We start from the raw sequence: 15284 nt of genomic DNA on the forward strand, positions 1-15284 counted from the left end.
GAAAATTACCTTGAGCCGATAGTTAGAGAACCAGCTCGTGAGAGTAAAGTCTTAGATCTCCGGACAACAAACAGACCTGAACTTATCGAATCAGTTAACGTAGAGGAAGGTATCAGTGATCATAAGGCTGTGACAGCATCTAAGACGGCAGGTCCTACAAGGAATGTTAAGAAAGGTAGGAAGATATATTTGCTCAGCAAGGGTGGCAGGATACAAATTTCAGAATACCTCAGCAGGCAGCATCAAATATTCGGTGATGAGGACGAAGATGTGGAGAACAAATGGAAAAAATTCAAAGGCATTGTTCAATATGCCCTAGACAATTATGTTCCGATTAATGTTTTAAAGGACGGGAAAGACCCACCATGGTTTAATAGCCATGTTAGAAAAGCGCTACGTAAACAAAGAGCACTTCATCTCAGATTCAGGAGAAGTACAAACCTAGCTGACAAACAAAAGCTGAACGAAGCGGAAAAGGGCATAAGGAGAGCAATGAGAGAAGCGTTCAATGATTTTAAAAGTAAGACGTTGTCAACCGACCTGAGTAAAAACCTAAGAGATTTTGGTCGTATGTAAAATCTGTAAGTGGGTCAAAATCTGCTATTCATTCTCTCAGCGACCACACCGGCACCGAAACGGAAGATAACAGAGAGAAGGCCGAAATACTGAATTCGGTCTTCAGAAGTTGTTTCACCGCGAAAGATCGTAACACTGTCGCTCCTTTCAATCGTCGTGCGAACGTCGAAATGGCAGATATTGAGATAACCGATCACGGAACTGAAAAGCAGTTGCGATCACTTAGTGGAAAGGCTTCAGGACCAGATGAGATATATATGTCATTGTATAAAGATTATGCGAAAGAACTTGCTCTCCTTCTAGCAGCAATTTATCGTAGATCGCGTGAGCTACGAAAGGTACCTAACGACTGGAAAGAAGCGCAGGTCATTCCCATTTTTAAGAAAGGTCATAAGACAGATCCACGCAATTATAGACCTATATCGTTGACGTCAATCTGTTGTAGAATTATGGAACATGTTTTTTATGCTCAAGAATTATGGCGTTCTTGGAAAATGAACATCTCGTCTATAAAAATCAACATGGATTCTGCAAACAGAGATTCTGCGAAACTCAGTTCGCCCTTTCCTCCATGAAATCCACAGCGCAGTGGACAACGGCGCTCAGGTTGATGCCGGGTTCCTTGATTTCAGTAAAGCATTTGACACCGTCCGGCATTGCCGTTTAATGAAAAAAAAAAACGAGCTTACGGTGCATCGGAGCAGACTTGCGATTGGATTCAAGACTTTCTTGCAGATAGAACTCAACACGGCGCTCTTAGCGGAACTAAATCGACAGATGTAAAGGTAATATCCGGAGTACCACAGGGAAGTGTGATAGGACCGTTGCTGTTTACAATACATATAAATGATCTAGTAGGAAGTGCAGGATGCTCTTTAAGACTATTCGGAGATGATGCAGTTGATTATACCAAAGTAGCAAAGCGAGAAGATAGTAAGAATTTACAGACGACGTGCAGAGAATTTATGAATGGTGCAGGCTCTGGCAGTTGACCGTGAACGTAAATAAATATAACATATTGCGCATACATAGGAAAAGAAATCCCCTACTGTAGAGCTACACTATTGATGACGAACAGCTGGAGACAGCGTCTGCGGTGAAATATCTAGACGTAACTATCCAGAGCGACCTTAAGTGGAATGACCATATAAACCAGATAGTGGGAAAAGCAGGCACCAGACTGAGATTCATCGGAAGAATCTTAAGGAAATGTAACTCATCCACGAAAGAAGTGGCTTATTAGGCTCTTGTTCGCCGGATTCTTGAGTATTGTTCATCTATCTGGGATCCCTATCAGGTAGGACTGATAAAGGAGATAGAGAAGATCCAACGAAGAGCGGCGCGTTTCGTCACGGGATCGTTTAGCTGGCGAGAGAGCGTTACGGAGACGCTAAACAAACTCCACTGGCAGACGTTACAAGAGAGGCGCTGTGCATCACGGAGAGATTTACTATTGAAGTTTCGGGCAACAGTTTTCAGAAGGAGCCAGACAACATATTACTTCCCCCCACATATATCTCGCGTATTGACCACGAGGGGAAAATTCGAGAAATTAGACCCAATACAGAGGCTTACCGACAATAATTCTTCCCGCGCACAATTTGCGAGTGGGGCAGGGTTGAAGGGATCAGATAGTGGTACCGAAAGTACCCTCCGCCACACACCATCAGGTGGCTTGCGGAGTTTGGATGTATTATGTAGATGTAGATGTAGACACGGGGAAATAGCGATTTGTTGCTTTAATTTTAGACCGCCCATTTGAGGCCCTATAACATTACAAGTAAGGTAGGAAAAATTTAAATAAGATATTATGAGCTCAAGTAACAGAAAGAGCATTTAAATTTTTTATCATTTTTCGCAATTGACTATACTTCTGTCTCTCTCTGTCATGTACGTGCGTGTACGTTAACACATAAAGATTTATTTCAAAAAATGAAAAGAGATAAATATTTAATAGTAGGTGGCGGGAGGGGCAGTATACTGGTTACAGCGTCGGCTTCTACTTATGGCGTTATTTGGATGCAGTGTGGAGGGACATGTAGTCGGTATTCGATTCTCCCAGGCGTAGTCAGGTTTCGTAATTTTGGAGCCACTATTACTCATTTAAGCATCTCCACTGTTGATCTAAGGAGATGAGTTCACACATCGGTGAAAAATGCCTGGCAGTACCAGGTACTCGTAGTAAAGTACCCAGGCCACTTAGTTTAAGAGCGGAATTGCTTGACCCAGGCGCCGTTCGGATTTTCCTTCTGCAAGTGGATTTATATCGACGAACGTGGGTGCAGGGAAGTGGGAGTGGGCCTACCTGTGCAAGAAGTCGTCAGCCACTTGCTGCAGCGCGGGCACGTAACGTCTGGCGGCTCCAGCCTCCAGCAGCGGCTGCTGCACCTGCGCCCGGAAGCGCTCCCACGGCTCTCCGTGCCTGCAACACACCACCACCAGTTAACACCAACGCCGGTCGTGGAAATCTACATACTTAACGCCTTTAGCATTCAGCCTCATGTTCAAAATGATACGCTTTTGTCTCAAATGTGAGCATTCTCGTTCATCATCCCATTTCTACCTTTAAAAGCAGTTCTCTGGCCATCGACTCTTACCAGAGAAACAGCTAAACACCACTAGTCTATGGTTTGGCTGAAGCTACGACTAATTTTCTCGCCTCACTTTCAGCTATAACCAGATCTGAAGATTCAATCATTCGTCAGGGCAGATTCAAACGAACGTAAAATCGTTGTCCCAATTAAGAACCAAATTGGGTAATTAGTCGGAAGAAGTTTCATCTTCACAGGATGCCTAATATTTTTAGTTTAGGGAATTAAAATCTTTTAATTTTTGTTTTCATCTCGTACTGTCAACAATTTATATGGTTTTTACTTCGTTTGTGGGATTAGATCCCGCTTCATGAAGCAGGCAAAAAGAAATAAGAACGTCTCAAAAATGAGATCGACAGGAAGTGCAAAATGGCTAAGCAGGGATGGCTAGAGGACAAATGAAAGGATGTAGAGGCTTATCTCACTAGGGGTAAGACAGATAATGCCCACAGGAAAATTAAAGAGACCTTTGGAGAAAAGAGAAGCACTTGTATGAATATCAAGAGCTCCGATGGACAACCAGTCCTAAGCAAAGAAGGGAAAGCAGAAAGGTGGAAGGAGTATGTAGAGGGTTTATACAAGGGCGATGTACTTGAGGACAATATTATGGAAATGGAAGATGATGTAGATGAAGATGAAATGGGAGATATGATACTGCGTGAAGAATTTGACAGAGCACTGAAATACCTGAGTCGAAACAAGGCCCCCGGAGTAGACAACATTCCATTAGAACTACTGACAGCCTTGGGAGAGCCAGTCCTGACAAAACTCTACCATCTAGTGAGCAAGGTGTATGAGACAGGCGAAATACCCTCAGACTTCAAGAAGAATATAATAATTCCAATCCCAAAGAAAGCAAGTGTTGACAGATGTGAAAATTACCGAACTATCAGTTTAATAAGTCACAGCTGCAAAATATTAACGCGAATTCTTTACTGACGAATGGAAAAGCTGGTAGAAGCCGACCTCGGGGAAGGTCAACTCGGATTCCGTAGAAATGTTGGAACACGTGAGGCAATACTGACCCTACAACTTATCTTTGAAAATAGGAAAGGCAAACCCACGTTTCTAGCATTTGTAGACTTAAAGAAAGCTTTTGACAATGTTGACTGCAATACTCTCTTTCAAATTTTGAAGGTGGCAGGGGTAAAATACAGGGAGCGAAAGGCTATTTACAATTTGTACAGCAACCAGATGACAGTTATAAGAGTCGAGGGACATGAAAGGAAAGCAGTGATTGGGAAGGGAGTGAGACAGGGTTGTAGCCTCTCCCCGATGTTATTCAATCTGTATATTGAGCAAGCAGTAAAGGAAACAAAAGAAAAATTCGGCGTAGGTATTAAAATACATGGAGAAGAAATAAAAACTCTTAGGTTTGCCGATGACATTGTAATTCTGTCAGAGACAGCAGAGGACTTGGAAGAGCAGTTGAACGGAATAGACAGTGTCTTGAAAGAAGGATATAAGATGAACATCAACAAAAGCAAAACGAGGATAATGGAATGTAGTCAAATTTAACCAGGTGGTACTGATGGAATTAAATTAGGAAATGAGACAATTAAAGTAGTAAAGGAGTTTTGCTATTTTGGGAGCACAATAACTGATGATGGTCGAAGTAGAGAAGATATAAAATGTAGACTGTCAATGGCAAGCAAAGCGTTTCTGAAGAAGAGAAATTTGTTAACGTCGAGTATAGATTTAAGTGTCAGGAAGTCGTTTCTGAAAGTACACTCCTGGAAATTGAAATAAGAACGCCGTGAATTCATTGTCCCAGGAAGGGGAAACTTTATTGACACATTCCTGGGGTCAGATACATCACATGATCACACTGACAGAACCACAGGCACATAGACACAGGCAACAGAGCACGCACAATGTCGGCACTAGTACAGTGTATATCCACCTTTCGCAGCAATGCAGGCTGCTATTCTCCCATGGAGACGATCGTAGAGATGCTGGATGTAGTCCTGTGGAACGGCTTGCCATGCCATTTCCACCTGGCGCCTCAGTTGGACCAGCGTTCGTGCTGGACGTGCAGACCGCGTGAGACGACGCTTCATCCAGTCCCAAACATGCTCAATGGGGGACAGATCCGGAGATCTTGCTGGCCAGGGTAGTTGACTTACACCTTCTAGAGCACGTTGGGTGGCACGGGATACATGCGGACGTGCATTGTCCTGTTGGAACAGCAAGTTCCCTTGCCGGTCTAGGAATGGTAGAACGATGGGTTCGATGACGGTTTGGATGTATCGTGCACTATTCAGTGTCCCCTCGACGATCACCAGTGGTGTACGGCCAGTGTAGGAGATCGCTCCGCACACCATGATGCCGGGTGTTGGCCCTGTGCGCCTCGGTCGTATGCAGTCCTGATTGTGGCGCTCACCTGCACGGCGCCAAACACACATACGACCATCATTGGCACCAAGGCAGAAGCGACTCTCATCGCTGAAGACGACACGTCTCCATTCGTCCCTCCATTCACGCCTGTCGCGACACCACTGGAGGCGGGCTGCACGATGTTGGGGCGTGAGCGGAAGACGGCCTAACGGTGTACGGGACCGTAGCCCAGCTTCATGGAGACGGTTGCGAATGGTCCTCGCCGATACCCCAGGAGCAACAGTGTCCCTAATTTGCTGGGAAGTGGCGGTGCGGTCCCCTACGGCACTGCGTAGGATCCTACGGTCTTGGCGTGCATCCGTGCGTCGCTGCGGTCCGGTCCCAGGTCGACGGGCACGTGCACCTTCCGCCGACCACTGGCGACAACATCGATGTACTGTGGAGACCTCACGCCCCACGTGTTGAGCAATTCGGCGGTACGTCCACCCGGCCTCCCGCATGCCCACTATATGCCCTCGCTCAAAGTCTGTCAACTGCACATACGGTTCACGTCCACGCTGTCGCGGCATGCTACCAGTGTTAAAGACTGCGATGGAGCTCCGTATGCCACGGCAAACTGGCTGACAATGACGGCGGCGGTGCACAAATGCTGCGCAGCTAGCGCCATTCGACGGCCAACACCGCGGTTCCTGGTGTGTCCGCTGTGCCGTGCGTGTGATCATTGCTTGTACAGCCCTCTCGCAGTGTCCGGAGCAAGTATGGTGGGTCTGACACACCGGTGTCAATGTGTTCTTTTTTCCATTTCCAGAAGTGTATTTGTATGTAGTGTAGCCATGTATGGAAGTGAAACATGGACGATAAATAGTTTGGACAAGAAGAGAATAGAAGCTTTCGAAATGTGGTGCTACAGAGGAATGGTGAAGATTAGATGGGTAGATCACATAACTAATGAGGAGGTACTGAATAGAATTGGGGAGAAGAGGAGTTTGTGGCACAACTTGACTAGAAGGAGGGATCAGTTGTTAGGACATGTTCTGAGACATCAAGGGATCACCAATTCAGTACTGGAGGGCAGCGTGGAGGGTAAAAATCGTAGAGGGAGAGCAAGAGATGAATACAGTAAGCAGATTCAGAAGGATGTAGGCTGCAGTAGGTACTGGGAGATGAAGAGGCTTGCGCAGGATAGAGTATCATGGAGAGCTGCATCAAAACAGTCTCAGGACTGAAGACCACAACAACAACAACAACAACAATGGGATTAGATCAACAGAAACTTATGTGGAAGAATCTTTCAATTTTTTGGTGGATAAAGATATTGAAGTTAATGACGAAATGTGTTCTAATCAGTTTTCAAAGTTTAAAAAGAAAAAATACACAGCGACATCTGATGGTCAATCTGAACGAAGCCAGAAGAAATGGTACAAGTACATTGAGTCGTGCAGTAGTGAAGAACAATTTACTGAAGTAACTAAAATAGCGCAGTTCTCCTTGGCAGTGCCAGTCCAAAGCGCTTGTTTTGAGAGTTTGTTCTCCTTAAAACACACGCAGCGGGCAAGGGAGAACATAGTTTGACAACTGAATCTGTGTAAGAGATTTCAATGGTAAAATTTAATTTGTATCAAGTTTTATTTGTGTGAACAAATAGAACTTTTAAACAAGATTCACTCCACTGAAAAATTCACGCATGACATTGGTTCTAAAGTGAAAAAAGTATACGTGATATGTATAATATCTTTTAGTGTTTCTTTTCATATGACATATAGCCATTTGAGAACATAAAATTCAACTAATAATTTTCCATTCGGCTCTCCTAATGGAATTAGTCCAGCTCTCAAAATGAAATTTTCACTCTGCAGCTGAGTGTGCGCTGTTATGAAACTTCCAGGCAGATTAAAACTGTGTGCCAAACCGAGACTCGAACTCGGGTCCTTTGACTTTCACAGGAGAGCTACCCTGAAATTTATAAGGTAGGAGACAAGGTACTGGCAGAAGTAAAGCTGTGAGAATGGGCCGTGAGTCGTGCTTGGTTAGCTCAGCTGGTAGAGCACTTGCCCGTGAAAGGTAAAGGTCCCGAGTTCGAGTCTCGGTCCGGCATACAGTTTTAATCTGCCAGGAAGTTTCAGTCCAGATCTCGATAGAAACTTCACAGACACTATTTTACGGCAATCGTAATTTCTTATTTAAAACAAAACAAAAAAAAGCATCCCAGCCTAGTAACGATCATGTGGACCATGCGAAAGATAATAGGTATGGCAATCACACTTTTTTATTTAAAACAAAAGAAATGCATTCTAGTACCGCTATACATAATATGACGTCATCAGTGTTTAGCTTATCCTACCCTCTTGACGAGATCAGGACTAGAACTGTCCTAAAAGCGTGTTGATAAATCCCTTTGAGGGTTTACTCGTTTTGGTGTTTCACAATATGGTAACGGTATTTTTAGGAAATAGACGTATCTGCAGGCTTCCTTGTGGAGCCGTGCCGTGCGCAGTGTGTCGGTCGGCTGACGCAATGGTATATTGCTGTACTCACACTCCGATGAGCCCCGGTGTCTCTCCGAAGAAGTGTTTGCGCATGCGCGCCTTGTAGTGCTGTATGGAGGGCATGGCGGGCCGATGGGGGCAGGCGTCCTCCCTGCGCAGCACTTGCGCCACCAGCCGCGCGTCGAACAGGAAGACCAGGTCTGGGTGGCCCACCAGCCCCGAGAAGCGCGCCAGCCGCCCGTGCCGGCCCAGCGATACCATCACCTCGTCCAGCCGCTCCACCGCGTACTGGCCTGCACAGGCACACCCACACGTCAGGCAGCGTGTCCCCAACCACGACGCACCTCGTTAGAGGTGAGTTTTCTGGTCAGGAACATAATCACACCGGACAAAAAAATACTCACCCTCCGGAGACCTAGTACCAACAGTGTCTGGATAATGGCCTCAGTTCAAGAGACTCCAGATTTTCCTACTTATGTGCCATACACACTGATCAGTCAGCAAGAACGTTATAACTGCCTACCTAATAGCCGGTATGTACAGCTTTGTCACAGATAAAAGTGGCAACGCGTCTTGGAATCTACATCTACATACATACTCCGCAATCCACCATACGGTGTGTGGCGGAGGGTACCTCGTACCACAACTAGCATCTTCTCTCCCTGTTCCACTCTCAAACAGAACGAGGGAAAAATGACTGCCTATATGCCTCTGTACGAGCCCTAATCTCTCTTATCTTATCTTTGTGGTCTTTACGCTAAATTTAAGTTGGCGGCAGTAAAATTGTACTGCAGTCAGCCTCAAATGCTGGTTCTGTAAATTTCCTCAGTAGCGATTCAGGAAAGGAACGCCTCCTTTCCTCTAGAGACTCCCATCCGAGTTCCTGAAGCATTTCCGGAACACTCGCGTGATGATCAAACCGACCAGTAACAAATCTAGCAGCCCGCCTCTGAATTGCTTCTATGTCCTCCCTCAATCCGGCCTGATAGGGATTCCAAACGCTCGAGCAGTACTCAAGAATAGGTCGTATTAGTGTTTTATAAGCGGTCTCCTTTACAGATGAACCACATCTCCCAAAAATTCTACCAATGAACCGAAGACGACTATCCGCCTTCCCTACAACTGCCATTACATGCTTGTCCCACTTCATATCGCTCTGCAATGTTACACCCAAATATTTAATCGACGTGGCTGTGTCAAGCGCTACACTACTAATGGAGTATTCAAACATTACGGGATTCTTTTTCCTATTAATCTGCATTAATTTACATTTATCTATATTTAGAGTTAGCTGCCATTCTTTACACCAATCATGAAAGCAATGAGGCTTTGGTAGGTCATTGGAGGAAGCTGGCACCACATCTGCACACGCAAGTCACCTAATTCCCGTAAATTCGGAGAGGGAGCAATGAGCTCTGATGCCACATTCAATCACACCCCAACTGTGTTTGATCGAGTTAAGATCTGGCGAGTCAAGGACCCATCACATCAACTGGAACTCGCCACTGTGTTCCTCGAACCATTCCATCATACTCCCGGTATTGTGGCATGGCGCATTACCTTGTTGAAAAATGCCACTGCCATCAGGGAACATGATTGTCATGAAGGGGTGGACTTGGTGTGCAACCAGTGTACGATGCTCCCTGGCCGTCATGGTGCCTTGCACGAGCTCCACTGGTCCCACGGATGCCCACATGAATGTTCCCCAAAGCATAATGGAGCCGTCACCCACTTCTCTCTATCCTGCAGTACAAGTGTTAAAGAACTATTACCCTGGAGGATGACGGATTCGTGCCCTCCCATCGATATGATGAAGAAGATGTTAGGATTCATCAGACCATGTAACGCTCGGCTGCCGCGTCAGTGTCCAGTGCTGATGGTCGTGTGCATATTTCAGTTGTAGTAGCTGATATTGTGGTGTTAACATTGACACATGCATGGGTTGTTGGTTGCAGAGGCCCACCATTAGGAGTGTTCGGAACACTGTGTTCAGACATACTTGTGCTCTGCCCAGCATTAAAGTCTGATGTTAGTTTTGCACAGTTCGCCATCTGCCCTGCCTTACCGTTCTGCCCAGGCTTCAACGTCCAACATCTGTGATGACGGGTGAGCACCCAACCCCACGACGTCTGGATGTGATTTCACCTTTTTTTCGCCAAGTGTTGAAGACACTCACCACAGCACTCCTCGAACACCTGACAAGTCGTGTAGCTTTCGAAATGCTCGTGCCAAACCTCTGGACCATCACAACCTGCCCCCAGTCAAACTCAGATAAATCGTGCGCCGTCTCCATTCTCCACTCGGCCAGCACGCTCACTGGTACTACATGCACCGTGCATGCAACTGACTAGCAGTCACTCCAGTCCAGGTGACGCTGCTATCGCCTGGGTGGTTTTATATCGATAGTAGGTCGGTGGTCATAATGTTCTGGCTGATCAGAGTACAGCAGAAGCTGTTCGTTGGTCGCTAGATTCCACAGAGCTACGAAACTTCAGGGATATTGATTGCAGTGCTTCACCCACTGGTCCAAATAGTCCCAGACACATTCTTACAGTATTAAGATCGGATAATCGTTGTCCAGTCGATATACTATAGGGTGCCTGGGTGCTCACTGAACAGTTGTTGCTGTCTTGAGCGATGGGAGTGTCCACTGTGTCGTGATTATGACGACATAGTTGAGATACAGCCCTGCTTAGAAGGTGGCGTCAAGGCAGCTAACAGTATCCTCGTTGCGAACGAGAGAGCGCTAGAACCATCAAAGATGCCACAGCTAGCACCACGGGTATCCTCTACAGATCTGTGGCTCTGCGCTCGCATCATAATCGTCGACTCGTTCTCTCTTACTGAAGTATGCGGAAGGCTAGTCGTGATTATGTTAACATAGAATATGAGCACACGAATTGGTGTTGTAAAGTAGCGCTGACATGGTGAAATAACCGATTGTCGGGATCAGGTGGCCTTTAATGAATCTATGTTTTCTGAGACTGTGCAGAATGTAACACTAAAATTAACTGATACAAAGTACAAATTGGCATATGTGTTCCATTACAGGAGGAGTGATATCTGGAGTAAGTTTCACGCTATAATCCACCCTTCAGACGAAAACATACAAATTTCGTCCAGTGCAAACAAGATAATTGTATTCTTGTTTATTGCAGCTCCACCATGATAAAACATACGAACTGTGTCGAAAGAAAGCTGGTTGTAGAGCAATGTGATTGTTATATCCTTGCGACAAAAAGCGTGCTGTTTCTGTGTTCAGTTGGTAAAGGCATCTTGCGTTTATGGGCTAACAATGAGCTGTGTAGCTTATCGTTCATTTCTTCAGTTTACTTTAATAATTAATCACCATTTAGAGCTTGCACTTCATCCTCATGTCATGTTTTCTGGTACTGTCACTATACAGCCAATAACACATCAAAAGTTCGCATGTGTCGACGTAATTTTTAGATATTCTCTGAATAGATGTTAAATATTAAAACGAAATTACAGCAGTTCTAATGTTATAATGTGTGTGAAATCTTATGGGACTTAATTGCTAAGGTCATCAGTCCCTAAGCTTACACACTACTTAACCTAAATTATCCTACGGACAAACACACACACGCACATGCCCAAGGGAGGACTCGAAGCTCCACCGGGAACAGCCGCACAGTCCATGACTACAGCGCCCAAGACCGCCCGGCTAATTACAGCAGTCTTCGAAAAAGTTTCATCTATATAAATGGATGCATAAACATAACAAAATTCACTGATATGTAACTTTCTACTGTCATTTAAGCAGCTCCGACGTTTTGTGACATTCAAATTGCACTTTAGAATGGCTATAAAGCCTAAATCATGATTGTGTGAAATTACTGAATAAGTAATTTACAGTTTAATGGTGGAAATTTCTTTCAAAAAGTCGCTTATACTTTTGAAATAAGCATTGTAAACAACCAGCTGAAACAATACCTGTTTCCCGTTCACGAAACTATCATCACTGGAGGGAAAGCTGGACACTGACGATTTCCACATATGCCGGCCGAAGTGGCCGTGCGGTTAAAGGCGCTGCTGTCTGGAACCGCAAGACCGCTACGGTCGCAGGTTCGAATCCTGCCTCGGGCATGGATGTTTGTGATGTCCTTAGGTTAGTTAGGTTTAAGTAGTTCTAAGTTCTAGGGGACTAATGACCTCAGCAGTTGAGTCCCATAGTGCTCAGAGCCATTTTTCCACATACATATTAGTACAATGGTGCCTCAGTATACACTTAGCTGACAAAAGTCATGGGATAGCGATACGCGATAGCTGCAGTACGTCGTACACAAGGGATGAAAGGGCAGTGCATTTGTACTCAGGTGTCTATGGCCGCACGACGGGAACTAACGGACTCTGAACACGGAATAGTAGCAGGAGCTAGAAGCATGGGAGATTCAATTTCGAAAATCGTTAGGGAATTCAATATTTCGAGATCCTCAGTGTCAAGAATATGTCGAAAATACCAGATTTCTGGCACTATCTCTCACCAAGGAGAAGGCAATGGCCTCCGTTAGGACAGTGCGGTGAAATTGGGCGTTAATTGGCTATGACAGCAGACGGCCGAAGAGAGTGCCTTTTCTAACAGCACGACATCGTCTGCAGCGCCTCTCCTGGGCTCGTGACCATATCGATTGGACCGCAGACGAATGGAAAACCGTGGGCTGGTCAGATGAGTCTCGATTGCAGTTGGTTGGAGCTGATGGTAGGGTTCGAGTGTGGTGCAGACCCCACGAAGCCATGGACCCAAGTTGTCAACAGGGCGCTGTGCTAAATGGTGGTGGCCCCGTAATGATGTGGGCTGTGTTTATATGTAACGGACTGAGTCTTCTGGTCCAACTGAACCGACTGATGGTTATTTTCGGCTAGTGGGAGACCATTTTCAGTCATTCATGACCTTGATGTTCCCAAACAACGATGGAATTCTTATGGATGACAATGCACCATGTCACCGGGTCACAATTATTCGTAATTCGTTTGAAGACCATTCTGGATAAATCGAGAAAATGATTTGGCCCCCCGAATCGCCTGACATGAATCTCATCGAACATTTATCGGACATAATCGAGAGATCAGTTCATGCACAAAATGCTGCAGCGGTAACACTTTCGAAGTTACAAATGCCCATAAAAGTAGCATAGATCAATACTTCTGCAAGGACCCCCTCTCCCCCAACGACTTGCTGAACCGATGCCACGTCCGGTGGCTGCACTACGCAGGGCAAAACGAGGTCCGACACTTTATTAGGAAGTATCCCACGACTTTTGACACCTCAGCGTATTCTGAGGAATGTGGAAATTTGAGATCGGAAAGTAAAGAACATTGATTTTTTTTAGTAGCGACGATACCACGATCGTAAAAGAAATGAGATTCTGAATGAAGGAGATATCCGGTTTAGGGTCTCCTGGATTCAAAAAAGGGTTTTTCCACAAAATGTGTGGCAGAATATACGAGTATCTATCGACCTTAGTGCGTTAAATTATATTTTCTTCAGGTTATTTAGCCGGTCGTATGAGTTTACAACAAAGACACAGCTGTTTCGCTTGTAAAATTATGTAATTGCAATAGAACAGTCCTGGATTCGGTGCTCTTTTCAAAACTATTTTACGTTTTTTAATTATTTAATGCAAAGAGAAGAGTATTCGCGTCACATGAAAATGCCCCGAGAGATTTTTCTTTTGCCTATTCTGAAACTTCCTTCTGCAGTGTATTTTCTTGTATTGTCAACATGTCTGAAATAGTGTAATTTGAATCATTGCTGGTATTATGGTTTCACTTAAAACTTCCATTACTAGACATCTGACCCAACGCGAGTGTTCGTGAGTTACCGTGCGTGGTCCGACATGAGAGAGTTTTCTACCACAACATATAGGCTGCAGAAGATCGTATAAAATAGTTATCAATCTGTACATAAGTAAATGGAATTACTTACGAATGTTTCTTTGTAATTCATTTTTTCTTCTCGTAGTGTCAAGGATGGTTTTTAGGGATTTCGTTTTCTTGATATAAAATGTGTCGTTAAAAGCTCATATTGTACAAACTGTAGTTGACAGTTACACTGAGATTTCTTGCAAAAGTTTCAGTCATAAGGGACATAGTTCCAAAAGAAGAGCCTCTTGTTTCGAGATTTTTAAGATTTTTACAGTTTGTGTTCTGTATGAATTTTCCAGATTTGTTCATTTTGGTGGTAAGATTTTTCTTAATTTTATGTGTTTCGTTAGCGTCATCTGATTAGAATTTTTTTAAACTCAAACTAATCAAGAATTATCTTAGGTCCACTCTGTCAGTTTTGTCAATCGGAAATAGTATAGCCAAAAGTATTGATTTGCATGACGCAACTTTAAGATTTGCAGCAGAAAAAGTTCAGAGGAAGCGGTTCTCAGCTAAGTGTTAAAATCACAAAGAAGATCTTTGGTTATCTGTAAAGCTTCTTAATAACCAACTAAACTGTGTTATGTATAAATATGCGTTTTAGGCCGATCTTTACATACTGTTTGTCGTGACAACTATCGTGTATCGTAATCGCAGTAATTAAATTCGAAAGCCCGCGTCAGCTAGTACCAAAGTAAACCAACAGATTGCGACCACATACGAGGATGGCTCGGTACCAGCGCCTGAAACATTCAGTGTGAGCTTGGCCGTACTACGAAATGGATGTAAGCAGAGTGGAACAGCGATCATACGTGAAAATTGCCTTTCTCGCTGTTAGAAATGCTACTCAGTGTCATGCGGAACTATGAGCAGTTGTGGGAAACAAGAGTATCACCTGTGGAAGACATACTCATTCTGGCATATGACAGCCACGAGTTTGTGGAGTGTCACCCTATTAGGGACAGCCACGCTGTCAATGTCCAATACTAGCACAACTTTCTGCTGAACCATCTTACATGTACACTTCAGCAAAAACGTTCGCCACTGCTGGATAATGCAGTCATACTCCACAATAACACTACAGCCCTCGCCACAGGCGTCATCAACAACTGTGTACAGTGGTGGGGGTAGGAAATTCTCCACCACCTACCCCAATCACCGAATATCAATCCGTGCGATTTGAACTCAAAGCACAACGGTAGAAGCCATTGCGTGGGGACGCTTCATAAACAGGGCGGATATCGTCACGAGATTTCAGCGACATGTGGCACACATTGATGGCAATGACAATGGCATTCAGCGCCTTCCCGGTGGCTGGCAACGCTGTGTGATGCACTTGGGGAGTATTCTCAAGGGCGTTAGTTGATTTTGATTCATTTTTGTTCGATTTGTACTCAGGCACAACAAA

The 15284-nt window shown here is 44.7% G+C and overlaps 1 protein-coding gene across 1 annotated transcript in view; it reads right to left on the minus strand.

Annotated features, from left to right (window-relative positions):
- Positions 1-15284, minus strand: part of LOC124594647 (probable cytochrome P450 49a1) — a 142498-nt gene that overhangs the window by 100766 nt on the left and 26448 nt on the right. The window contains exons 3-4 of the mRNA XM_047133020.1: positions 8040-8283; positions 2882-2998 (exon numbers count right to left, since the gene is read on the minus strand). Coding sequence (XP_046988976.1) covers positions 2882-2998; positions 8040-8283 — 361 coding nt within the window. The remainder of the gene's footprint in view (positions 1-2881; positions 2999-8039; positions 8284-15284) is intronic.

Source organism: Schistocerca americana, chromosome 1 (genome assembly GCF_021461395.2).
Source record: "Schistocerca americana isolate TAMUIC-IGC-003095 chromosome 1, iqSchAmer2.1, whole genome shotgun sequence".
NCBI classification, from domain to species: Eukaryota; Metazoa; Arthropoda; class Insecta; order Orthoptera; family Acrididae; genus Schistocerca; species Schistocerca americana.